Below are 26,123 nucleotides of genomic sequence, written 5' to 3'. Positions count from 1 at the left end.
AAATCATAATGAAGCTCTTCCACTCATGATAAGCAGTTAATTCCCAGAAATCTTGCAGCTGCGTGAAGATAAGATGGAGTCTGAAAAGAGAGACTCGCCGGCCCAATTAAATGGGTCTAATAAGTGAAAGGGCATCAGGGGCCGGTCTCGCTGTGGTTCAGGCAGTAGCCACAGCCCAGAGACCTGCCAGCAGCAGGGAAGGAGGCTTTACTGTTGGTCCAGTTCAGCCGCTGGGGAACTGGAAGGTGTCCAGTGGGGGAGCAGAACATGACGGCCTGCTTTCAGGCGCTGGTGATTTAGCAGAAATATCAGTTCTGCTCAGACAAAGAGTGCACGATGCTGCATTTAGGAACCGTCCTCCAGTAACAGTAAAATTGTTACAGAGTCTTGAGGTCGTCCTGATATAAACCCAGAATCTGAGGCAGAAACAGAGTTTTTATCAGTTCTCAGCAGCTTTAAAGTGAATATCTGGTCTGAGCTCCTTTATTCTCCAACACAGCCTGAACCCTCTGAGACCAGCTTTCTGTCATTTCTTTAAGGAGTCTTCAGGAATAGTTCTCCAGGCTTCTTGAAGGACATCCCAAAGCTCTTCTTTGGATGTGGGCTGCCTTTTGTTCCGTTCTCTGTCAGATGATCCCACACTGCTTCAATAATGTTGAGGTCCGGGCTCTGGGGAGGATTCATCCCTCCATAAGACCTGTTGCCACTGATTTTCAGTCCACTTCTTGTGTCATTTGGCACAGCTCAGCCTTTTCTCCCTGTTTCCCTTCCTTAAGAACGGCTTCTTGACAGCCACCCTTCCATGGAGACCATTTCTGATGAGGCTTGGGCCAACAGTAGATGGATCAGCTGAAGGTCCAGATGCATCTCTCAGGTCCTGTCAGGTCACAGCTGGATTTTTTCCTCTTTCTTAAGGACATCACTTTCAGATCCTGTTCATCTGCTGTAGATAGTTTTTTAGGCCTGACACTTCTTCTTTTGTCCTCCACTTGTCCAGTTTCCTCAAATGTTTTAAGGACACACTGCACACCATGCTGAGATATGCCAAGTTTTCAGCTAATAGCTCTTTGGGAATCACCTTGTTGCTGCAGAAATCCTATTTTCTGTCTGTCAAACTGTGTTTTCTTTGCTGTTTTTCATAGATGCAGCTAAAGAAATGGGAACAAATGATGTGTCTTTGTGACAGGCTGCTGGTAACAAAGTGCCTAAAGATCCAGTTTAAAATGGCTTCTTTGCTAAGTTGTCTGTTCTGTGTCGACACAACACTGGTTCATCCCTTGAGTTAGGAGCCTTTTTTCTGCCTGAATGGGTCAAAGGTCAGAGTTCAGTGGCTGAACAAAGAAAAAACACATTCCTCTGAAAATGCTCAGGTACAAGGACTGAAGATGAGGGAAAAGCAGAAAAAGTCCAAAGAAAAACTGTGAAAGAGCTTCAGAAAGCTGCAGAACTGTTGATCAGGACACTTTAAAGGTTAAAGGTCAGAATGAGGCTGATCAGGAGTATTTTTACAAATAGTTTATTCTTTAAATATTTGTTCACGTCCATCATGAAGTTTCATCATTTTCTGTTTTATTGTTTCTTTTGTTGGTTTTGAAGAGGAAAACTCTTTGCTCAACAGACTCTCAGTCCATCTGCATCTCTCCTCTTATAGACAGCAGGGAGATGTCGAAGCACTTCAGCGTGATTTACAGTAAGAGCGTTTACCTTGTAGGCCACAGTTTCTCTTTTCACTCTCCTGCTCTCATCATTTGATCTCAAACAGGCAGGAATTAAAGCCTTCGCTCAGAGTGTTGCTCCAGCAGGTATTCGCACGCTTTCTGCCTCTTCTGTGAGCTAACCGGCGCCGGTTAAAGGTGTCAGACATGGCTGCGGTTTAAGCTCCGCCCACAGGTTGTCTGTCAGCTCACCGAAGACGGCGCCTCCTGTTACATCTCGACAGAATGTGTCCATTCGTGCTGTTTCAGCTGAGTTTGAACCTGCCCTGTTCCCCTGCTTCTCTCAGATGGATACACCACCGACGACATCGAGTTCTACTGGCAGGGAGGAAGCAACGCCGGCTCCGTCACCGGGGTGGAGAACATCGAGCTGCCCCAGTTCTCCATCATAGACTACCAAACGCTCTCCACCAAAGCCGTGTTCGCCACAGGTAAACGCCTGATTAAAGGGGATCATTGGAATGATTTTACAGTCCGCTTTGTCTTGACATATTGCTTTAATTAGCTTATTATTTGAAAATGCTTCTGCCTTGCGGTTCTTTTATTCAGTGATCACCTCCCACTGATGTTTCACCAGCCATCAAATGTCCTCTGAGCTGCCTGAAGGCGTCTAATGTGTCCAACACACAGCTGCAGGGTGATTCTGGTTTATTGTAGCTCATAAATGTGGTTGTTGACAGCAGAAACAGGTCAAGCAGCTTTCCATATCAACACTTTTACTCTCTTAGAAGGAAATGAGCTGAAGGCCAAAATGCTTCAGTCCACCCACCTCAATGTTGGACTTCTACCGACCGGGTTTGTCCAAGTGTTCTGTTCAGCTGCCTTTTTCATTTCAGCTCATAACTGCAGCTAGTTTTTATTGCTTCACATTACTTCACACAGACCTCGTTAAGATTTAACCGCATGAGGGTTTTTCTACGAGCTGAACTGTAAGTGGAGTCAAGGCCAAAGCAATAAATACCATGAAACTATGTAAACCTGAAAGGAAATGACATGTACAGCGTAAAGAAAGCGAAGCGCCGGCCTGCCTGGTCTAAGGAAACAGCAGAAAATGTCAGCTGGTTTCAGAATACAGCAGAATCCCCAGAAAGCTGCTCTCATTCGCGTATTTTTCTGGGTTTCTTTTGTCAGAAACTGGGACTGAAATCAGCCCTTTAAGACTTTGTGTCGGCTCACTTGGAGCGTTTCCAGACTGTCGCTCTGCTCTGATAAAATCCAGATGTTGTAACCACAGCCTCAGCTGACAGAATCACCGTTAAAGCAGCTCAAAGACGGCGTCTGAGCAGAGAATTCAGCTGGACCCACGTGGACCAGGACCCCCCACAGAGGAGGTCAGAGGCAGCAGGAAGTCTGGAAGGTTTGCTCTCACGGCCCAGTTGAGTTGGTGCTGATTCTGCCTGCGACACGGTGAGGAACTGACCATCAGATGGAGCTGCTGCAGGGCCTCAGCAGCTTTCCATCACTGCTTTTTGAAGGAAACGTCCCTTTTACAAAATGCAATGCTCACAAAAAGAGTCAGAAATGACTCGGTTGGGTTGGAACTTCTTCCAGAGTTCAAACAAGGAGAAGTTAAACTTATCCAGAGTTCAGTTGATGCATAACCGTGTGATGTCCAGGTTATTTCTTTCTCTTAGAGCAGGTCAGGTGACTTTATTTGTACCAGCATAAAATCTACCGAAACATGTTGAAAATCCCAGATAATAATGAAAATAAGAAGTTATCAAAGTGCTCTGCTTCCACAGATCTGGACATCAGATGAATAATCTCTCATATTAGAAATAGAATAAAACCTGGTAACAAACTAAAAAAAATACCTTAAATAAAATAAAACCTAAAAACCTTCGTCCAGATGGAAGCTGCTTAAAGACGACCTGAGCGTTTAATAAAGAAGTTCTTCTCTTTTAAAGAGGTCTGAACAAACCATAACACCAAAGAAAAAGACTTAATAAAAGCAGGTGAAACATGCTCATTATGGTGCTGGAGAGCCTTTTTACACTCAATTTTCCTTTAAAATACAAGTTTATTGTCAGTTATGGTCCCTAGATATTTAACCCCAGAACACTCATATTATATTATATTATATTATATTATATTTTATTATGTTATATTCTATTAAATTTTATTATAATTTTATTATATTATATTGTATTATATTATGTTATATTTTATTTTATTTTATTATATTATATTATATTATATTAAATTCTATTATATTTTATTATATTATATTATATTATGGTATATTATAGTATATTGTATTATATTATATAACTATAATATATTTTAAAAACAACAAAAATGGCAAATTGAAGGGTTCTTCTTTTATTTCCAGCAATACAACACCTCATAAGTACCATGGGGGGGGCACTATAAAAAGGCTCTAAGACTATTGTAAAATTTAGGGAGTCGTTAACGTCATCCATCCGTTTCCGGGACACGTGCACGGCTCGGCTGAAAGTCGGCCCGGTCTTCTTATTTCCCCTGTTGCTGCACATTTGTGTTATCTGTGATAATCGCTTTGATTGATCCGGTCGGTGGACACGGGGAATAAGATTCCTCTGAACTCATGTGTCTGCAGATGTGTTGGAGAGTAAAACAGCTGCTTTTTCTGTTTGTTTTAGTGTGTTTTTACGATGTAAAATCCAGTTTGCTTCCAAAGACTTCCTCTCAGATTATTGTGTTTGGCCTCGTAGGACAGCTTTGTTTGCTGGTTTCTACCATTTTTATAGCAGCTTCATAGCAAACACAGCATTAGCTCACCATGATGTGCAGATGTACCTCGAGCTGATGCTAAAGCGCCCTCTGGTGGCTCAAAAGGTGAACTACTGCTAACATATCCTGAGGAGGTGACTTACTGAATAATCATAGAGTTGTCACTTTTTAACTCTGTCTTAAGTCTTATGAACAGCTTTTAAGGTGGAACATTATTTTCCATTGAATGTATAAACCGGTATATTGTTTTTTATGGTCTTTGCTGGATGTCACTTGTGATGACTGGGTAACCAGGACGATGCTTCAGTTGCTCATGTGTGAATAACCTGGAGGCAAAACCAGAGCTCAGTGCAATGAATCTTATGTTTTAGGTAAAAAAACAAACAAAAATCACATTTTACTTGCTTTTCCGCAGGAATATAAACACTGAAGTGGAGGTCACATGGATGCAGTTCATGTTTTACCTGCTGATGAGAAATAAGCTGATTTTAATGCTCTTCTTGTCTCTGAAAACAAAGCATGAGCTGAGATTAAGATTTGGATTATTCTAACCTTCCAGTGCACATCTTAACTCAAACCAAACCCTGCAGCTGAATCAGTATAAATATAAAGGGAGCTTCGTATGGATTCCTTTAATCGTGGCTCGTGCACTTTGTATTTCACAGGTTCATATCCACGTCTGTCACTGAGCTTCAAGCTGAAGAGGAACATTGGATATTTCATCCTGCAGACCTACATGCCCTCCACCCTGATCACCATCCTGTCCTGGGTCTCCTTCTGGATAAACTATGACGCCTCAGCCGCCAGAGTCGCATTAGGTCAGTGACTCATCAGTTCTCTGCAGGTCGATTATTACATTTAGTGACTTTTAGCTGTACTGTTTCAGGCGGATGCTCATTAAAAGCTCTGATTTTCCTCCGGAGTTGCTGTAAAAAGTGCTCAAACGTCTGCATTTTGATAACATTTGTGCCTTGACTTGGTTTCTTCGTGTCTGCACAAACATCTTCTGTTGTTTAACCAGAGGACACCCTGACCTCAGACCAGAGGTCCAGATTTAAAAGTCATTTCTGAAACATTTGGCCTCATCAAAGGTGAAAACTTCAGTCTGTAATCGGGGCTAAAAGTTAGTAAGTCGATAAGAAAACCAACATTTTTAACTTGTATCTTTCATCTTTTATCTGCATTTGTAACAAATCAACACTTGAAAATAAGAGGAACGATCTTCAGCTGTAGTCTAGTTAAGTTTTTCTGCTGTGAGTGGAACAAGGACTTCCTACTTCCTGCTTTTGGGCTGTCAGAGGTCTGCTGTGGCTGGTGGAAGCCGCTCAGATGCTTCATTTACTCACCGTTTGTCAGTTACCGAAGTGATTCAGGACGCAGGGTCGTGTGGTTTCAAGAGGGTTTTTATTATAAAGACAGCGGCACTGCAGGGCGACCTCCCGGCAGCGCAAAAGAAAAGCTGTGAAAACCCTGAGCGCTCTCCTCCGTATCTGTGGAGGAGGAGGAGCGCGGCTGTGAAAATTAAATGTAAAATCTCTCCAAACTGGGAGGAAAACCAAAAGCTATGAACACAACTGGATAGTGTAGTTGTATGATTGTCACCTTCCATGTAGGAGACCTGGGTTCAAATCCCCTGCATGAAAGGTAGTGTCTCCAGTAGGGGTCCTTAGGCAAGACCCCCTTACCCTACCTGCCTTACCTGTAAGTCGCTTTGGATAAAAGCGTCTGCTAAATGCATAAACAGAAACGTAAACGCATTTAACAAAACTAAGTCACGCTCTCAAAATGAGGCGGAATGAATAAAAGGCGCACTCTTAATAAAACAGAGGCTCTAAGAAACTTTAACTTTAACTGAAAGCTCTCCTTTAACGGAGGCGACTGTGACAGGTAACAACGAAAAATCACTCCTAGAAAATGGAGGAAAAACAAAGCTATGAAACTTACCGGTACAATGAATAACTAAGGCTATGGAACAAGAAATTACAAAGTAAAATGCACTGCAGGCTGGTGGATTCTGTGGATTCAAGACAAGGCAGGTGGCTGGTAATGAAGCTCACAATGAGACAAGATACTGGCACAAGACAAGGGAAACGCAGACTATTTAAACACATGAGGGACCAAGGGGAACAGGTGGAAACACTTTGGGAATCAGGGAAGACAATCAGACACGGGAGGAAGGGCAAGATACCTGAAACAAGAGGAGAAGATTAGTGATCTTTCAAAATAAAACAGGAAATGACAAGACATGGAACGGAAAATAAACCGTTAGATTCCCTGAGTGTCACACAGACTTAAGATGAGACGGAGTGAGAATATAAAAGGTTTGTCAGTTGATTCGATGCTAAGAGAACGACTGAGTCATAAGATTCTCTAACTTACCCAAAAGGCCCAAACTGGAGGTGTCACAAACCCCCAACAACACACTTTTCTTTCAACACTTAATCTGAGTGCTGCAGCAGGTGTGCCGCTCTTATCCAGCCATAAGCACGGCAGAGCTGGACCCCATCTGGTGGTTAAAAACAGAGAAAACTGTCCAGCTGCGAGTGGTTTTATGTGGAAACATCACAGATAGGAGCTCATTGGTTGGTCCACCTCTGCAGACTGCGTCATCCCAACAATGAAATGCATGAACTGACATTTAGTCTGACAGATTCAACTTGAATTTAATCCAGTTTTATTTATAAAGCACCAAATCACAAAAAAAAAAAACTCAACTCAAACTCAAGCCGATTGAATCCAATTTATTGAATTCCAAATAAGTCATACAGAACCAATAAGATACCTGGCAAAGAAACCAGCAGATTGGATGGAAACTTCTCTTCCATCCAATGTGACTGTGGAGATAAAAAAAACTCCCTTTTAACAGGAACCAGAACCAGGAAGGAACCATCTGCCTGGACCAGCTGGGGGCTGAGAGGACAGGAAAGAGGGGACAACAAGCAGCGTAACACCAGGCCAGAGACACCTGCTGAGAGAGAGAAACACTGATAACTGAAGGCTCTGCCTCACAGGCCACTTTTAGAAACAAACATCAGCACCAGACGACTCCGGTTAGCTTGAAATTTGGTCGTAATTTGCAGTTCATAACTCTGAAAAACTTCTTTATCCCGTTTTATCCAACGCCATGAGCACACTGAAGCTCTTCGTCATCTATCACCAAACATCTATAAGGTGGATTAACACTGACCTTTTCCCTCTGTAAACCTCCCCAAGCAGCTGATGCGGTTGCCTTGGTTTGTTTGGCTGTTTGTTGTTAAGATCTCAGCTCGATAAAGGCTGTAGGCATCAACCAAACTGACCCAAAGCAACCCTGAACTGACTGAACTGGAGACTGCAAACTCCTTTCGTAAAGATTAAGAGTAGAACTGGTGACAAAAGGCAGCCATGGTGAGCCAAAGACCCACCGGGCTCCCAGCTGGTTGTATGGGGCCTGAATGCTTATAGCAAAGGACCCGAATGCTTATAGCTTATAGCAAAGGACCTGAATGCTTATAGGGAAGGACCTGAATGCTTATAGGGAAGGACCTGAATGCTTATAGGGAAGGACCTGAATGCTTATAGCAAAGGACCTGAATGCTTATAGGGAAGGACCTGAATGCTTATAGGGAAGGACCTGAATGCTTATAGCAAAGGACCTGAATGCTTATAGGGAAGGACCTGAATGCTTATAGGGAAGGACCTGAATGCTTATAGAAGGACCTGAATGCTTATAGCAAAGGACCTGAATGCTTATAGCAAAGGACCTGAATGCTTATAGGGAAGGACCTGAATGCTTATAGGGAAGGACCTGAATGCTTATAGGGAAGGACCTGAATGCTTATAGGGAAGGACCTGAATGCTTATAGAAGGACCTGAATGCTTATAGAAGGACCTGAATGCTTATAGCAAAGGACCTGAATGCTTATAGCAAAGGACCTGAATGCTTATAGGGAAGGACCTGAATGCTTATAGGGAAGGACCTGAATGCTTATAGTAAAGGACCTGAATGCTTATAGCAAAGGACCTGAATGCTTATAGCAAAGGACCTGAATGCTTATAGCAAAGGACCTGAATGCTTATAGCTTATAGGGAAGGACCTGAATGCTTATAGGGAAGGACCTGAATGCTTATAGCAAAGGACCTGAATGCTTATAGCGAAGGACCTGAATGCTTATAGGGAAGGACCTGAATGCTTATAGCTAAGGACCTGAATGCTTATAGCGAAGGACCTGAATGCTTATAGCTTATAGGGAAGGACCTGAATGCTTATAGGGAAGGACCTGAATGCTTATAGAGAAGGACCTGAATGCTTATAGCAAAGGACCTGAATGCTTATAGAAGGACCTGAATGCTTATAGGGAAGGACCTGAATGCTTATAGGGAAGGACCTGAATGCTTATAGCAAAGGACCTGAATGCTTATAGGGAAGGACCTGAATGCTTATAGGGAAGGACCTGAATGCTTATAGCAAAGGACCTGAATGCTTATAGCAAAGGACCTGAATGCTTATAGAAGGACCTGAATGCTTATAGCAAAGGACCTGAATGCTTATAGAAGGACCTGAATGCTTATAGCTTATAGGGAAGGACCTGAATGCTTATAGGGAAGGACCTGAATGCTTATAGCGAAGGACCTGAATGCTTATAGCAAAGGACCTGAATGCTTATAGCTTATAGGGAATGACCTGAATGCTTATAGGGAAGGACCTGAATGCTTATAGCGAAGGACCTGAATGCTTATAGCGAAGGACCTGAATGCTTATAGCAAAGGACCTGAATGCTTATAGCTTATAGGGAATGACCTGAATGCTTATAGGGAAGGACCTGAATGCTTATAGAAGGACCTGAATGCTTATAGCTAAGGACCTGAATGCTTATAGTAAAGGACCTGAATGCTTATAGCAAAGGACCTGAATGCTTATAGCGAAGGACCTGAATGCTTATAGCTTATAGGGAAGGACCTGAATGCTTATAGGGAAGGACCTGAATGCTTATAGAGAAGGACCTGAATGCTTATAGCAAAGGACCTGAATGCTTATAGAAGGACCTGAATGCTTATAGGGAAGGACCTGAATGCTTATAGGGAAGGACCTGAATGCTTATAGCAAAGGACCTGAATGCTTATAGGGAAGGACCTGAATGCTTATAGGGAAGGACCTGAATGCTTATAGCAAAGGACCTGAATGCTTATAGCAAAGGACCTGAATGCTTATAGAAGGACCTGAATGCTTATAGCAAAGGACCTGAATGCTTATAGAAGGACCTGAATGCTTATAGCTTATAGGGAAGGACCTGAATGCTTATAGGGAAGGACCTGAATGCTTATAGCGAAGGACCTGAATGCTTATAGCAAAGGACCTGAATGCTTATAGCTTATAGGGAATGACCTGAATGCTTATAGGGAAGGACCTGAATGCTTATAGCGAAGGACCTGAATGCTTATAGCGAAGGACCTGAATGCTTATAGCAAAGGACCTGAATGCTTATAGCTTATAGGGAATGACCTGAATGCTTATAGGGAAGGACCTGAATGCTTATAGAAGGACCTGAATGCTTATAGCTAAGGACCTGAATGCTTATAGTAAAGGACCTGAATGCTTATAGCAAAGGACCTGAATGCTTATAGCTTATAGGGAAGGACCTGAATGCTTATAGGGAAGGACCTGAATGCTTATAGAGAAGGACCTGAATGCTTATAGCAAAGGACCTGAATGCTTATAGAAGGACCTGAATGCTTATAGGGAAGGACCTGAATGCTTATAGGGAAGGACCTGAATGCTTATAGCAAAGGACCTGAATGCTTATAGCAAAGGACCTGAATGCTTATAGAAGGACCTGAATGCTTATAGCAAAGGACCTGAATGCTTATAGAAGGACCTGAATGCTTATAGCTTATAGGGAAGGACCTGAATGCTTATAGGGAAGGACCTGAATGCTTATAGCTTATAGGGAATGACCTGAATGCTTATAGGGAAGGACCTGAATGCTTATAGCTTATAGGGAATGACCTGAATGCTTATAGGGAAGGACCTGAATGCTTATAGCAAAGGACCTGAATGCTTATAGGGAAGGACCTGAATGCTTATAGGGAAGGACCTGAATGCTTATAGCAAAGGACCTGAATGCTTATAGCAAAGGACCTGAATGCTTATAGAAGGACCTGAATGCTTATAGCAAAGGACCTGAATGCTTATAGAAGGACCTGAATGCTTATAGCTTATAGGGAAGGACCTGAATGCTTATAGGGAAGGACCTGAATGCTTATAGGGAAGGACCTGAATGCTTATAGCGAAGGACCTGAATGCTTATAGCAAAGGACATGAATGCTTATAGCTTATAGGGAATGACCTGAATGCTTATAGGGAAGGACCTGAATGCTTATAGCGAAGGACCTGAATGCTTATAGCGAAGGACCTGAATGCTTATAGCAAAGGACCTGAATGCTTATAGCTTATAGGGAATGACCTGAATGCTTATAGGGAAGGACCTGAATGCTTATAGAAGGACCTGAATGCTTATAGCTAAGGACCTGAATGCTTATAGTAAAGGACCTGAATGCTTATAGCGAAGGACCTGAATGCTTATAGGGAAGGACCTGAATGCTTATAGGGAATGACCTGAATGCTTATAGGGAAGGACCTGAATGCTTATAGAAGGACCTGAATGCTTATAGCTAAGGACCTGAATGCTTATAGTAAAGGACCTGAATGCTTATAGCGAAGGACCTGAATGCTTATAGGGAAGGACCTGAATGCTTATAGGGAATGACCTGAATGCTTATAGCGAAGGACCTGAATGCTTATAGAAGGACCTGAATGCTTATAGCTAAGGACCTGAATGCTTATAGTAAAGGACCTGAATGCTTATAGCGAAGGACCTGAATGCTTATAGGGAAGGACCTGAATGCTTATAGGGAAGGACCTGAATGCTTATAGCGAAGGACCTGAATGCTTATAGCAAAGGACCTGAATGCTTATAGAAGGACCTGAATGCTTATAGCGAAGGACCTGAATGCTTATAGCGAAGGACCTGAATGCTTATAGGAGGACCTGAATGCTTATAGCGAAGGACCTGAATGCTTATAGGGAAGGACCTGAATGCTTATAGCGAAGGACCTGAATGCTTATAGGAGGACCTGAATGCTTATAGCGAAGGACCTGAATGCTTATAGGGAAGGACCTGAATGCTTATAGCGAAGGACCTGAATGCTTATAGCGAAGGACCTGAATGCTTATAGGGAAGGACCTGAATGCTTATAGCAAAGGACCTGAATGCTTATAGAAGGACCTGAATGCTTATAGGGAAGGACCTGAATGCTTATAGCAAAGGACCTGAATGCTTATAGGGAAGGACCTGAATGCTTATAGGGAAGGACCTGAATGCTTATAGAGAAGGACCTGAATGCTTATAGCAAAGGACCTGAATGCTTATAGAAGGACCTGAATGCTTATAGCTTATAGGGAAGGACCTGAATGCTTATAGGGAAGGACCTGAATGCTTATAGGGAAGGACCTGAATGCTTATAGCAAAGGACCTGAATGCTTATAGCTTATAGGGAAGGACCTGAATGCTTATAGGGAAGGACCTGAATGCTTATAGGGAAGGACCTGAATGCTTATAGCGAAGGACCTGAATGCTTATAGAGAAGGACCTGAATGCTTATAGCTTATAGGGAAGGACCTGAATGCTTATAGCGAAGGACCTGAATGCTTATAGGGAAGGACCTGAATGCTTATAGAAGGACCTGAATGCTTATAGCTAAGGACCTGAATGCTTATAGAGAAGGACCTGAATGCTTATAGCTTATAGTAAAGGACCTGAATGCTTATAGCGAAGGACCTGAATGCTTATAGGGAAGGACCTGAATGCTTATAGGGAATGACCTGAATGCTTATAGGGAAGGACCTGAATGCTTATAGAAGGACCTGAATGCTTATAGCGAAGGACCTGAATGCTTATAGGGAAGGACCTGAATGCTTATAGGGAATGACCTGAATGCTTATAGCGAAGGACCTGAATGCTTATAGAAGGACCTGAATGCTTATAGCTAAGGACCTGAATGCTTATAGTAAAGGACCTGAATGCTTATAGCGAAGGACCTGAATGCTTATAGGGAAGGACCTGAATGCTTATAGCGAAGGACCTGAATGCTTATAGCAAAGGACCTGAATGCTTATAGCGAAGGACCTGAATGCTTATAGCGAAGGACCTGAATGCTTATAGAAGGACCTGAATGCTTATAGCGAAGGACCTGAATGCTTATAGGGAAGGACCTGAATGCTTATAGGGAAGGACCTGAATGCTTATAGCAAAGGACCTGAATGCTTATAGAAGGACCTGAATGCTTATAGGGAAGGACCTGAATGCTTATAGGGAAGGACCTGAATGCTTATAGAAGGACCTGAATGCTTATAGCGAAGGACCTGAATGCTTATAGCGAAGGACCTGAATGCTTATAGCGAAGGACCTGAATGCTTATAGGGAAGGACCTGAATGCTTATAGGGAAGGACCTGAATGCTTATAGCAAAGGACCTGAATGCTTATAGCAAAGGACCTGAATGCTTATAGCGAAGGACCTGAATGCTTATAGCAAAGGACCTGAATGCTTATAGAAGGACCTGAATGCTTATAGCAAAGGACCTGAATGCTTATAGGGAAGGACCTGAATGCTTATAGGGAAGGACCTGAATGCTTATAGAAGGACCTGAATGCTTATAGCAAAGGACCTGAATGCTTATAGCAAAGGACCTGAATGCTTATAGAAGGACCTGAATGCTTATAGCAAAGGACCTGAATGCTTATAGCAAAGGACCTGAATGCTTATAGAAGGACCTGAATGCTTATAGCAAAGGACCTGAATGCTTATAGGGAAGGACCTGAATGCTTATAGGGAAGGACCTGAATGCTTATAGCGAAGGACCTGAATGCTTATAGCAAAGGACCTGAATGCTTATAGGGAAGGACCTGAATGCTTATAGGGAAGGACCTGAATGCTTATAGAAGGACCTGAATGCTTATAGCGAAGGACCTGAATGCTTATAGCAAAGGACCTGAATGCTTATAGCAAAGGACCTGAATGCTTGTAGAAGGACCTGAATGCTTATAGGGAAGGACCTGAATGCTTATAGAAGGACCTGAATGCTTATAGAAGGACCTGAATGCTTATAGCAAAGGACCTGAATGCTTATAGCAAAGGACCTGAATGCTTATAGGGAAGGACCTGAATGCTTATAGAAGGACCTGAATGCTTATAGAAGGACCTGAATGCTTATAGCAAAGGACCTGAATGCTTATAGAGAAGGACCTGAATGCTTATAGCGAAGGACCTGAATGCTTATAGGGAAGGACCTGAATGCTTATAGGGAAGGAACTGAATGCTTATAGCAAAGGACCTGAATGCTTATAGCAAAGGACCTGAATGCTTATAGAAGGACCTGAATGTTTATAGCGAAGGACCTGAATGCTTATAGCGAAGGACCTGAATGCTTATAGGGAAGGACCTGAATGCTTATAGGGAAGGAACTGAATGCTTATAGCAAAGGACCTGAATGCTTATAGCAAAGGACCTGAATGCTTATAGAAGGACCTGAATGTTTATAGCGAAGGACCTGAATGCTTATAGAAGGACCTGAATGCTTATAGAAGGACCTGAATGCTTATAGGGAAGGACCTGAATGCTTATAGGGAAGGACCTGAATGCTTATAGCAAAGGACCTGAATGCTTATAGCAAAGGACCTGAATGCTTATAGAAGGACCTGAATGTTTATAGCGAAGGACCTGAATGCTTATAGAAGGACCTGAATGCTTATAGCGAAGGACCTGAATGCTTATAGCAAAGGACCTGAATGCTTATAGCAAAGGACCTGAATGCTTATAGAAGGACCTGAATGCTTATAGCGAAGGACCTGAATGCTTATAGGAGGACCTGAATGCTTATAGCGAAGGACCTGAATGCTTATAGGGAAGGACCTGAATGCTTATAGAAGGACCTGAATGCTTATAGCAAAGGACCTGAATGCTTATAGCAAAGGACCTGAATGCTTATAGCAAAGGACCTGAATGCTTATAGAAGGACCTGAATGTTTATAGCGAAGGACCTGAATGCTTATAGAAGGACCTGAATGCTTATAGCGAAGGACCTGAATGCTTATAGGAGGACCTGAATGCTTATAGCGAAGGACCTGAATGCTTATAGGGAAGGACCTGAATGCTTATAGCAAAGGACCTGAATGCTTATAGAAGGACCTGAATGTTTATAGCGAAGGACCTGAATGCTTATAGAAGGACCTGAATGCTTATAGAAGGACCTGAATGCTTATAGGGAAGGACCTGAATGCTTATAGGGAAGGACCTGAATGCTTATAGCAAAGGACCTGAATGCTTATAGCAAAGGACCTGAATGCTTATAGCGAAGGACCTGAATGCTTATAGCAAAGGACCTGAATGCTTATAGAAGGACCTGAATGTTTATAGCGAAGGACCTGAATGCTTATAGAAGGACCTGAATGCTTATAGCTTATAGGGAAGGACCTGAATGCTTATAGCGAAGGACCTGAATGCTTATAGGGAAGGACCTGAATGCTTATAGGGAAGGACCTGAATGCTTATAGAAGGACCTGAATGCTTATAGAAGGACCTGAATGCTTATAGCAAAGGACCTGAATGCTTATAGGGAAGGACCTGAATGCTTATAGAAGGACCTGAATGCTTATAGGGAAGGATCCCACACTCCCAGGACACTTCACAACGTGTCCCTGAACTGTCAGGCAGTGAAACTGAACGAGTCCAAGGGATAAGCTGCATCTCAAAAAGATGAATTCCCTAATGATCATAAGATAAACCTGCAGGGACACATTTACACAGCAAATCAAAAGAGGAATACATTCTCATTACGTTTATCCCTTATAAACATACGTTTAGTTGTTTTCCATCATCATTAGTCTTCATCCCACATCCAAGGCAGCATAAGCCCTCTCTGGGCAGAAGAGTTATTCAGGTGATGAAGGCGTATCAAGTCCAAGATCCATCAATTCCAGGCTTTATAATAACCATTAGTCTTCCATTAGGGGTCGTGAGCGTGAAGCAGAGGTGAGTCGGAGCGCGGCAGGGCCACTTAATCACGGCTACTTAAGATTTTAAAGGAATTTGATCTTCCATCTGTGACGCATTGTGTAGATCAAAAGTTGTCTTTGTGCATTTGTTCTTTTAGTTTGATAAGAAATGTTTTATTCTTGTGTGCTTTGGACTGATTGACCTCTAACCTCATGTTTACACCTGGTTTTAATACCATCCTGGCTGATCTGAGCGTATGTGAACAGCTCTAAACGCAGGTGTAAAAACACTCGGACTACATTTGGAGCTGAGTTTTACGTCATGTTGTAATTTGTGTTCATTATTTCCGCTCCGTCCTGTTGGTTCTGGGCGCCGCCTCTTACACCTTCACTGTTTAGAGCTGAGCTGCACTGATGTCCTGTGGTTATAACGGGTTCTTTAATGTAGCACAGCAGAAGTAAACGTGGTGCATCACTAAGCATGACAAGCCTGTGGTTGTATCACAGCCTGTGAAATGATTATTTACACTGAGCTGAGCAGTTTACAGTGTCTCAGGCTCTTCTTCGGATTGAAAACCGCAGTTTAAAAGCCTCAGATTGTGCCTTCAGTCCGCTGAACTCTCAGGAAAAGGTCTGATCCATCCTCTCTGGTCACATCTGCTTGTCTCCAGGTATAACCACCGTGCTGACCATGACCACCATCAACACCCACCTGAGGGAGACTCTGCCCAAGATCCCCTACGTCAAGGCCATTGACATTTACCTCATGGGCTGCTTTGTCTTCGTCTTTCTGGCTCTGCTGGAATACGCCTTTGTCAACTACATCTTCTTCGGCCGTGGTCCTCACCTGCAGAAGAAGGCGGCGGAAAAGGCCAAGTCCAACAACGAGAACAAGGGCAGAATGGAGAGCAACAAAGTGCAGGTGGGAAACTATCTGTGGGGAGTTTTAGTGCTGTTTGGATGTCAGATTAATCAGATTAATGCCTGTGTATATATGCTCCTGTTCTCATTATGAATCTTAGTTTCTGTGGAAATGTTCCCAAACTTGACCTCCAGTCCCATATTTAGCTTGGATGAAAACTCCCTTATCATTTAAATAGATACGTATCTATAGAGCGCCCTGAATATAAGCTGCACCGCGGCTGTCCACATTTTAATAGATATTTACACAGAAAGCTGTTACATGTGAGGATTTTTAAACTTTTAATTTAAACAATACCTGTAACACCGATGGTTTTAACTTAAACACCTATCGCTAACGCACAAATACGTGGTGTAAATGCTTTTTCCCCGAACAGTGCCTGTAACACCGATGGTTTTAACTTAAACATCTATCAATAACGCACAAATACGTGGCGTAAATGCTTTTTTTCCGAACAGTTCCTGTAACACCGATGGTTTTAACTTAAACACCTATCGCTAACGCACAAATACGTGGTGTAAATGCTTTTTCCCCGAACAGTGCCCATAACACCGATGGTTTTAACTTAAACACCTATCGCAAACGCACAAATACGTGGTGTAAATGCTTTTTCCCCGAACAGTGCCTGTAACACCGATGGTTTTAACTTAAACATCTATCAATAACGCACAAATACGTGGCGTAAATGCTTTTTTTCCGAACAGTTCCTGTAACACCGATGGTTTTAACTTAAATGCCTATCGCTAACGCACAAATACGTGGTGTAAATGCTTTTTCCCCGAACAGTGCCCATAACACCGATGGTTTTAACTTAAACACCTATCGCAAACGCACAAATACGTGGCCTAAATGCTTTTTTTCCGAACAGTTCCTGTAACACCGATGGTTTTAACTTAAACACCTATCAATAACGCACAAATACGTGGCGTGAATGCTTTTTGTCCGAACAGTGCCTGTAACACCGATGGTTTTAACTTAAATACCTGTCGCTAACGCACAAATACGTGGCCTAAATGCTTTTTGTCCGAACAGTGCCTGTAACACCGATGGTTTTAACTTAAACATCTATCAATAACGCACAAATACGTGGCGTAAATGCTTTTTTTCCGAACAGTTCCTGTAACACCGATGGTTTTAACTTAAATGCCTATCGCTAACGCACAAATACGTGGTGTAAAAGCTTTTTTTCCGAACAGTTCCTGTAACACCGATGGTTTTAACTTAAACACCTATCAATAACGCACAAATACGTGGTGTAAAAGCTTTTTGTCCGAACAGTTCCTGTAACACCGATGGTTTTAACTTAAACACCTATCAATAACGCACAAATACGTGGCGTAAATGCTTTTTTTCCGAACAGTTCCTGTAACACCGATGGTTTTAACTTAAACACCTATCGCTAACGCACAAATACGTGGCGTAAATGCTTTTTTTCCGAACAGTGCCTGTAACACCGATGGTTTTAACTTAAACACCTATCAATAACGCACAAATACGTGGCGTAAATGCTTTTTTTCCGAACAGTTCCTGTAACACCGATGGTTTTAACTTAAACACCTATCGCTAACGCACAAATACGTGGTGTAAATGCTTTTTTTCCGAACAGTGCCCGTAACACCGATGGTAAGAAAAAAACAGACATTAGCCTAACAGGAAAAGTCTCTAATCGCCTTCTTCCTTCTGCGCACTAAAACCATCAAAGTCTTCTTCCGAATTGAACAGCCTCAGAACTTCGTCACCCACTGCATCATTTGCATTTCTTCATTTGTTTTCCATGTTGAGGGTGAGAACAAATGACCAATTTAGAATAATTTAGGAGTGTAAATGTGTTTGATTTATCGTACAGTTTCACTGGACCACTGTGAACTATTTGTTCATTTTATTGGTCTCATGTTACGAGGCAAAATGTTTTTGGCGGCATGAAAAAAAAAGAGAAAAACGCACATTAGCCGCACCATATTATAAGCCGCGGTGCTCAGAGCCTGGGAAAAAGTAGCGGCCGTAATTTACGGTAGACACTTCTCACACCACAAGTTGTTAAACTTTGCCTTAAATAAAACAAAATAGCTACAGAGAGGGCTGTCAAGTTAAATTTAAAATGCTTTCCAAAGTCAGAGGAATTATCACTCGCAGTGCCAGATACTTTCTACCAGAGCCTGTTGTTGCTTTCAGTGGTGAGGAAACGGCTCTGCATACCGTCAACTTTGTTCAGAGCGAGAGATTAGACAACAAACGCATCGGAAAGGTCCTTCAACAGTAAAATATCGTGAAACAACCGACCATTGTTCCAGTCTATCAATAAAAATCAAAAGTCAAACACAAACAGGATAGACTCTCCAACTCAAGTATGATTTAAGAATAGATTTTAAAGAGGTCTCTGGTCTTCAACTACGTCTCTGGAACACATAAAAGTCGTCTGCCTGAGAGCCTTAGTCTACATACATCAGGGATGCCCACATCCGGTCCTCGAGGGCCGCTGTCCTGCAGGTTTTAGGTGTTTCCCTGCTTCATCACACCTGATTCAGATCAATGCATCATCAGCAGGCTTGTGCAGAACTTAAGAATCTTTTGAAGAGATCCTTTTCATCTGAATCAGGTGTGTTGAAGCAGGGAAACATCTAAAACCTGCAGGACCTGGCATACATGATCCCATGTACTGAAAGTAAGTGAGAAGCCACGAAGGGCCTTAAAAGTCAGCAGTAAGATCCTAAAACCAATTCTAAAGCATAGTGGAAGCCAATGCAACGAGCCTGAACCGGGTGACCTGTGGCCGCTTGGTTTTGTTGATCTTAAGTCGGTCTTAAACCTTAAAAATCCTATGTTTTCTATTTGTCCAGTTAAACTAATTATAAAGCACCAACAGACGTCCAGTTTGTTGTATTTCAATCACAATTGTGTGTATTTGACACCAGTGCGTAAAAAAGCTGCCAAGCTAAGGAAACCAGTGGATGGCACCAAATCCTCACAGTGATTCAGAGCCTCTTGCTCACCATGGATGGGCGACCATCTGCCTTGACCAGTTGGTGGAGAGAGGTCTCAGAGGGAGGTGTCCCTGCACCTATAGCAGTATAACTAACATTGCATGGTTTCATCAACAGAAACTTGGATTTTGCTCTTTATTTGGGTGAATCTCATGACCTCCTTATTTTTTCAGGTTGACGCGCATGGCAACATCCTCCTGACCAACCTCCCCACTGAGATGGGTGGACCAGACATGATGAGCGTTATCAACGACCCGAGGGCTACGATGTTCTCCTACGACAGCGCTAGCATACAGTACCGCAAGCCCATGACCAGCCGGGACCTGTATGGACGACCAGCCATCGATCGGCCAATTGGACACAAGAAGAGTCGCTTGAGGAGGAGGGCCTCGCAGCTCAAAGTCAAGATCCCGGACCTCACAGACGTCAACGCCATAGACAAGTGGTCCAGAGTCATCTTCCCAATCGCGTTCACTTTCTTCAACCTGGTCTACTGGCTTTATTATGTCCACTAGGATGGTCGTGAGCATATGTGGCAGCATCACTAATACAGGTTTTAAAGCTACCTAGGTCTTGTACAGCGATGACATTAGGAGTGTTCAGTCCATTTGTATAAATCCTCTTTTGGAACGAGTAGTACTGGTCTTTACAATGTAAATACAATTTAATATACAATATATAAATAAATATATATAAAGACAGAGATATAATTTAATAAAAAAAAGGATTCTATCACTTTTACTGTATATGTCCAAAACAGATATAGACAAAAATAGTTCTGAATTTAAGACACAGTGAAGCTCTAAGTCCAAACACGCCAAAAAGACTTAAACACTACAGACAATGATCTGTCATTTGTTCTTTGTCTTTATCTTCTTTCTGTTACTTCACTTTTTGCATGTGAATGGAACACAACTTTATTTGCTTACAATGCAAGAAAAAAAAAGACAAGATAAAAACAGTGGGTATATAAAACAGTAAAGCTCGCCCAGCTAATGAATGGAAAACTTATTTGGTCCAACATAATAAGAAAGTCGTCCGTGGTGCAGTAAAAGGACACAGTTAAGACCACCTAACAGAGGATATGTCTGTGATCTGGCCAATGATAAGATGGCTCTGGTAACTGATAAACTACTGGGGGAAATAATTAAATAACCACTCAATCACTCTAGATTCGTGTTTAGCCCAGCAACAAATTAAAAAGCTAGCTTAGACGCTTTAAAACCCACAGGATTAAACTGAAACAGCTGATGTTCACGTCTTTGAGGTTAAACCAGCCACTTTTAAGCATTTCTATTCAGACCTTCATGGTAAATACACAACCAATTGTTATTTCCAGGGTGTAAAATTCTGATGATTATACACAAACAGCACATGCAGACATAAAAAGAATACGATTTTTTTCACTCGGTTAGGTTTGGGCAACACAATAGTAGGCAGTTAAACCACCTGATTATGTTCAACTGGCACAAATATTGCTTAGATTTACACAATTAAACCTCTTGGTTACGTTAAGGCATTTAAGCCATTTGGTTTTGTTTAAATAACAAAAACCCTGGTTAGGTTTATGCTCTTACAATCCGTGGTCAGGTTTTTACAGTTAAATGTCTTAGTTATGTTTAGGCACTTAAATCCTTCTGTTAGATTTAGGAAAGACAATGTCCTGGTTATGTTTAGGAAAGACAATGTCGTGGTTAGATTTAGGCAAGACAATGTCCTGGTTATGTTTAGGAAAAACAATGTCCTGGTTAGGTTTAGGAAAGACACTGTCCTGGTTTAGGAAAGACAATGTCCTGGTTATGTTTAGGAAAAACAATGTCCTGGTTAGGTTTAGGAAAGACACTGTCCTGGTTATGTTTCGGCAAGACAATGTCCTGGTTATGTTTAGGAAAAACAATGTCCTGGTTAGGTTTAGGAAAGACAATGCCCTGGTTAGGTTTAGGAAAGACAATGTCCTGGTTAGATTTAGCCACTTAAAAATCCTGGGTTAGCTTTAGCCAATAAAACTTCTTGGTTATTTTGAGGCTCTTCGGTATTTTCGTCAGGTTTAGGAAAAGCCGGGCCACAGTTAGGTTGAGGCACTCGAACCTTTCGGTGAGGTTTAGCAAACACGACGTCCCAGTGATTGATCCATCAGGTACCAGATCAGCTTATCACTGAACACTTCAATAAGGATTTACCCTCAACCGGGTTCTTAGTCGTCTAAATTGAGTCTCCTTTTATGCACCATAGTTTTCACTTGGTTAAGACCCAATGCCTAAACCAAGCCATGTTTGTTTTGTATCATTACGGTGAAAATCTGTGAGCAAACATCTTAAAATTGTTGTTCATTCGTTACATTATTTCAGGCTTGTGCATGTGCATTTGTGCTGTTAAGATAACTTAGTTTCCTTTAATTTAAAGGGAAAAACAGTAAAACTTTGTATTATAATTATACCATATGCCAAACACGTTTGACTGGAACTCACTGATTATTTAAAAAAACTAATTGTGGTCCAATTTAATACCTTCGTTATTCTCACAGCGTCTGTGAGTGTGAATAATTACGTCTTTAAAAAGAAATCAGGTACAGAATGACCGATGAAGTCAACGTTCTTTGAAACCCACACATTTTAAGCCCTGATAAAACATTAAAAAAGACATATTATTGGACTGTGACATCACATATATAAACTAAATGGTTCACAACTGTTAGAACCGCGAAGAGCCTAATCTGATCTATTTATTCTTATGTAGCCTCAGCTGGGGATTAGATGTAAAACACCCGGGTTAACCTGCTTATTTACATCAGGAATCAGAAACACACGTTGACAGTTTTCTGTCTCCTTTCGTCTAACTTTGTCACACACCGAAAGTCCTTCGTCAATATTAGGAAAACGTCACGGTTAGGCCCTAAAATACCAAATGAAATGCAGCATACAATATTATATGGCAATATTTTCCATGTTGGAAGGGGCAACATGTCCTGTGACTGTTGAGATAAAAGCACACCCAAAAGTGACTCTGTGGGGGGTGCCCTCTGCGTCAAAAACCAACACAATATGTGTCGAGTTGGGACTGAGAACTGGTTCTAAAGGAAGAAGGAAGAGGTCAAATATCTACTTGTGCAGTGTTGTTTCTGTGTTCCTGTCACAGAAAATCAAAGTCTGGTTCAGGTCCAGCGTTCACTCAGAGGTTTTTAGTGTAAAATACGCTTCAGTTGGTGTTTTCAGGTAGCTGCAGGCTTTATTTGGTCTGCGCAGACATGTGGATAGATTAGAATAAGAGCTTATTTGTTCTGTCCCAGGCTTCGCTGAGGATCTGTTTCCATAAAGTCAGAAATAAGTCTGAGCAACATTCTTCCAAACGGTTCTGCCGCTGCTGACTGTCCTGAGTTTGGGTTGAGATGAAGTGACACAGCGTCTGATTAGTTCAGTCTTTGTCTTCTCATTGTCTGCCTTTTGTTTTATTGCGTAAGCTGAAACGTACAGATGTTCTGCAGATGTTCTGAACGGGACTTTGTGCTGAAACTCTCAGAGATCAGAGAAGCCGCTCGCTGTAAATAGCACCAAGTCTTTTCCTCAGTGCTTCAGACACTTATTTATTGTCATCTTTTCACATTGTTACAGTTAAATTACAGGGTATAAACACATATATATGTATATATATATGAGATAATATAGAACATTACTTTATTGTCAAAGTTTGGAATGAATCACTTATCACAACTCGATGAAAGTAATCGAGTAATCGCTATAAAAGCCGGCGCTGCAAGGCATTGTGGGACGGAGTGATCTCTTTTCTCTCATAGAGGATCCAGGTTAAAGGAGATAAATAAGGAGGCATTGGAGCTCCTTTATTTGGAGAATCCTAACAGCTCTTACTTTGGCTGCTACTTAAATACTTCCAGGTCATTTTCCGTAGTTTGGATGGAAGCAAAAGAGGAAAGTTTCCCGACTCTTTCCCACATGTTCAGAGCAGGTGGCGCAGAAGTTATTCTCAGATGGCTTTTTGGTTTTCAGAAAGGTTTGGAGCCAAAGAGGCGGCGAAGAGGCAAAGTCAGACCTGGTTCTTGGTTTTTCAGCTCGTTTTCATGGGGCAGGCGGGTATTAGCGTGTTGATGGTCTGCAGTATGAGGCGGGGGGGGGGGCTCGGAGCTGTTTACCTTCATGTTAAATTGACCGTAGGAGTGAGTGTGAGCGTGCACGTGGGCCGGCCAGGTTGTGCACGTGGGCCGGCCAGGTTGTGCCCTGCCTCTGGTCCCCTGTGGCCCTGAATTGGATGGAATTGGCGTCATCTTCTGGTTGTTCTTTTTTCACACTTTCAGTTATTTCCGGTTATTTCCGACGGCCTGAAAACGTGACGAACAGCAGCCAGACTTCTTCTTTAAAACCCGCCTGTCGGTGCCACTTTTCTGGGCTTTGATAGACCGGAAGGATCCTCAGCTCAGACAGGAAACCATCCCAAATCAAATGGACTTAGCTGGAATACAGTTATATGTTGTGCTGCAGCACAGGCTGGATTCTGCCGGTCCCATCTGGGCTTTGGTCCAAAGCGGGACCCCAGGCAGGCTTCGACAGAACACAGCAGTAGCAGTTGCTCTTTCCTCATGGCTGAATATTGTGCCTTTACCAACAATCTCAATATTTTCACAGGGTTTGACTCGACTTCTCTTTAGTGGGATTACAAAACTTCATCTTATACTTTTTTAGCGTAAGACAAAAAAACGAGGAGAACCAGAAACAGAAGCGGATCTTTTCTGAGGCTCTTCAGTACCTAACCATTATCTAAGCGTAGATTGTAGTGAGACATTCCAGCATTACGATGACAATCTTTGGATTCCTGTGCTAAGCGAAGCTCTGGTGAAGCCGTTCCCGTCGCTGGGAGTGGGGTGGAAAGAGGGGCTTTCTTCACCAAATAAATGCTTTCTGTGGACGGAGGAGCTAATGGAGCCCTGAACAACTGGTTTGCCCGCCGGCTGCAGAGGGGAGGACACGTGCTGGACTCCTATTGTGTAAAATGACTGTACAGTTTTTCTCTCATGCTCTACATGCGCTCTCACGTGGACGGGCTGTGGGTGGGTGTGTTTGTGTGGGTGAGACTCTGTCTGCAGGCAAACATCAGACACTGTGCGTGATTGGATGCGTGCGAAATAACAGCGATTTGTGTCAACTTACAGAGACTTAAAAGAGCATCGGAGAGTTTCAATAAAATTGCCAACATCTCTACATATAAAGTGGATTTGCTGGTTTATTAGAATTTAAGCTAGAAGTATGTTTCTTTGATAATCTCTTTCTTAATATGACTTTTTAAAACAAGCACTTCACTTGTAATCCAGTAAAATGATAACGGATAAAGGTTAACTGCTTCATGTCCTTTCCTCCACACAAAAGACTGAAACATGCATTTATTTATTCAAAGCAGTTACATGAATTCTTCCACATTTCCCAGCAGATTGGATGCATCCTGAAGGCTTTGCTAATGAGGCTGCTCAGAGCTTAAATCCATCCATCGTCACAGCTGAGCGAGCAGAGTTTAAAGTGTTGATGATGTGGAAGGAGATGATGGAGCTGAATAAAGGTGGAACTGGTAATACTAAAAACAGCTGCTTCCCATTTATTTCTTCCAGGGTCACATAGGAAGGAAGTGAGCCAGAATCGGCATGTTTTAACCCGAGGATTAACTTTGATGGAGACACCTCCAGCGAATCAGAGCTGAAGCAGGAAGCTGTTAATCAATAACTGATCAGGAGAACTCTGCATGCTTCTCTCTTCTTCGTGTGTTCTCCCTCTCAGTTCTGTCTGGTTAGTGAGCCGCACTCTGTTCACCACAGCGCCACCTGCTGACCACACGCTGGGTTTTGCAGGTGAGCGTTTTCTACGAAGCCACAGTTGGATTTTAATTGATTTGATTTGCTTTGGGTTTATTTTGGCATCACATCCAAAGTTTCACTGAAACAGAAAACTTTTATCTTCTAAACTGGGTGTTCAGGGCCTGCTTTGGGCTGAATTAAATGGAGCTTGTTTGGGATCACTTCAACCTGTTTTAGTGACTGAATCAAATCCAGAGTTTGAACATTTACTCACCAAACATCCTGTAATCAAATGGTTTAAATGTCATGTTCGGCAGGAGTTAATTTTGTTTGTTCGGTAGATTCAAGACTTCATCCAAAGCTTATTCCTTCTAAGAAGTTGGTGCTATCAAAACCATTCAAACATAAAAACACTGAGCTGCTTCCCTTTTGGTGTTTTTTGGAAGCATTTTTAGAATTCCAAAGCATTAAAAGCAGAGTAGAAGCCTTGATCAGTCGTTGGCATGTGTGCACGGTTAGTGCGAGCCACAGAAAGCGCTGCTGCAGAGTCAGTAAAGGGGCTCTGAGTGACCCAGTAAACGCAGCCGGGGCCCCATGTGGAAAGGCCGGAGCTTTGCAGCAGTTCATCCCCCTATAAAGGGAACAAACGGCAGCAATGTCCAGATTCTGTTTAATGTTTGATAATTAAATGGTTAGAAAAGACAGGAAAAGACAGCTGTCTGCAGCTGTCTGCAGCGGCCTGCAGCGGCCTGCAGCTGTTGTCTGCAGCTGTTGTCTGCAGCTGTTGTCTGCAGCTGTCTGCAGCTGTCTGCAGCTGTTGTCTGCAGCTGTCTGCAGCTGTTGTCTGCAGCTGTTGTCTGCAGCTGTCTGCAGCTGTCTGCAGCTGTCGTCTGCAGCTGTCTGCAGCGGCCTGCAGCTGTTGTCTGCAGCTGTCTGCAGCTGTTGTCTGCAGCTGTTGTCTGCAGCTGTCT

The 26,123-nt window shown here is 42.5% G+C and overlaps 1 protein-coding gene across 1 annotated transcript in view; it reads left to right on the top strand.

Moving 5' to 3' along the window:
- gabrb1 (gamma-aminobutyric acid type A receptor subunit beta1) overlaps positions 1 to 25,049 on the top strand; it is a 98,046-nt gene extending 72,997 nt beyond the window's left edge. Inside the window, exons 6-9 of the mRNA XM_072365520.1 lie at positions 2,003 to 2,146; positions 5,093 to 5,245; positions 16,130 to 16,380; positions 19,535 to 25,049. Coding sequence (XP_072221621.1) covers positions 2,003 to 2,146; positions 5,093 to 5,245; positions 16,130 to 16,380; positions 19,535 to 19,876 — 890 coding nt within the window. The 3' untranslated portion in view covers positions 19,877 to 25,049. The remainder of the gene's footprint in view (positions 1 to 2,002; positions 2,147 to 5,092; positions 5,246 to 16,129; positions 16,381 to 19,534) is intronic.
- Positions 25,050 to 26,123: the final 1,074 nt, after the last annotated feature.

The sequence above is a fragment of the Leuresthes tenuis genome, unplaced genomic scaffold (genome assembly GCF_036924035.1).
Source record: "Leuresthes tenuis unplaced genomic scaffold, fLeuTen1.0.hap1 SCAF_15, whole genome shotgun sequence".
NCBI classification, from domain to species: domain Eukaryota; kingdom Metazoa; phylum Chordata; class Actinopteri; order Atheriniformes; family Atherinopsidae; genus Leuresthes; species Leuresthes tenuis.
Note: the sequence above shows the minus strand (reverse complement) of the source record. Positions and strands in the feature narration are given on the sequence as shown.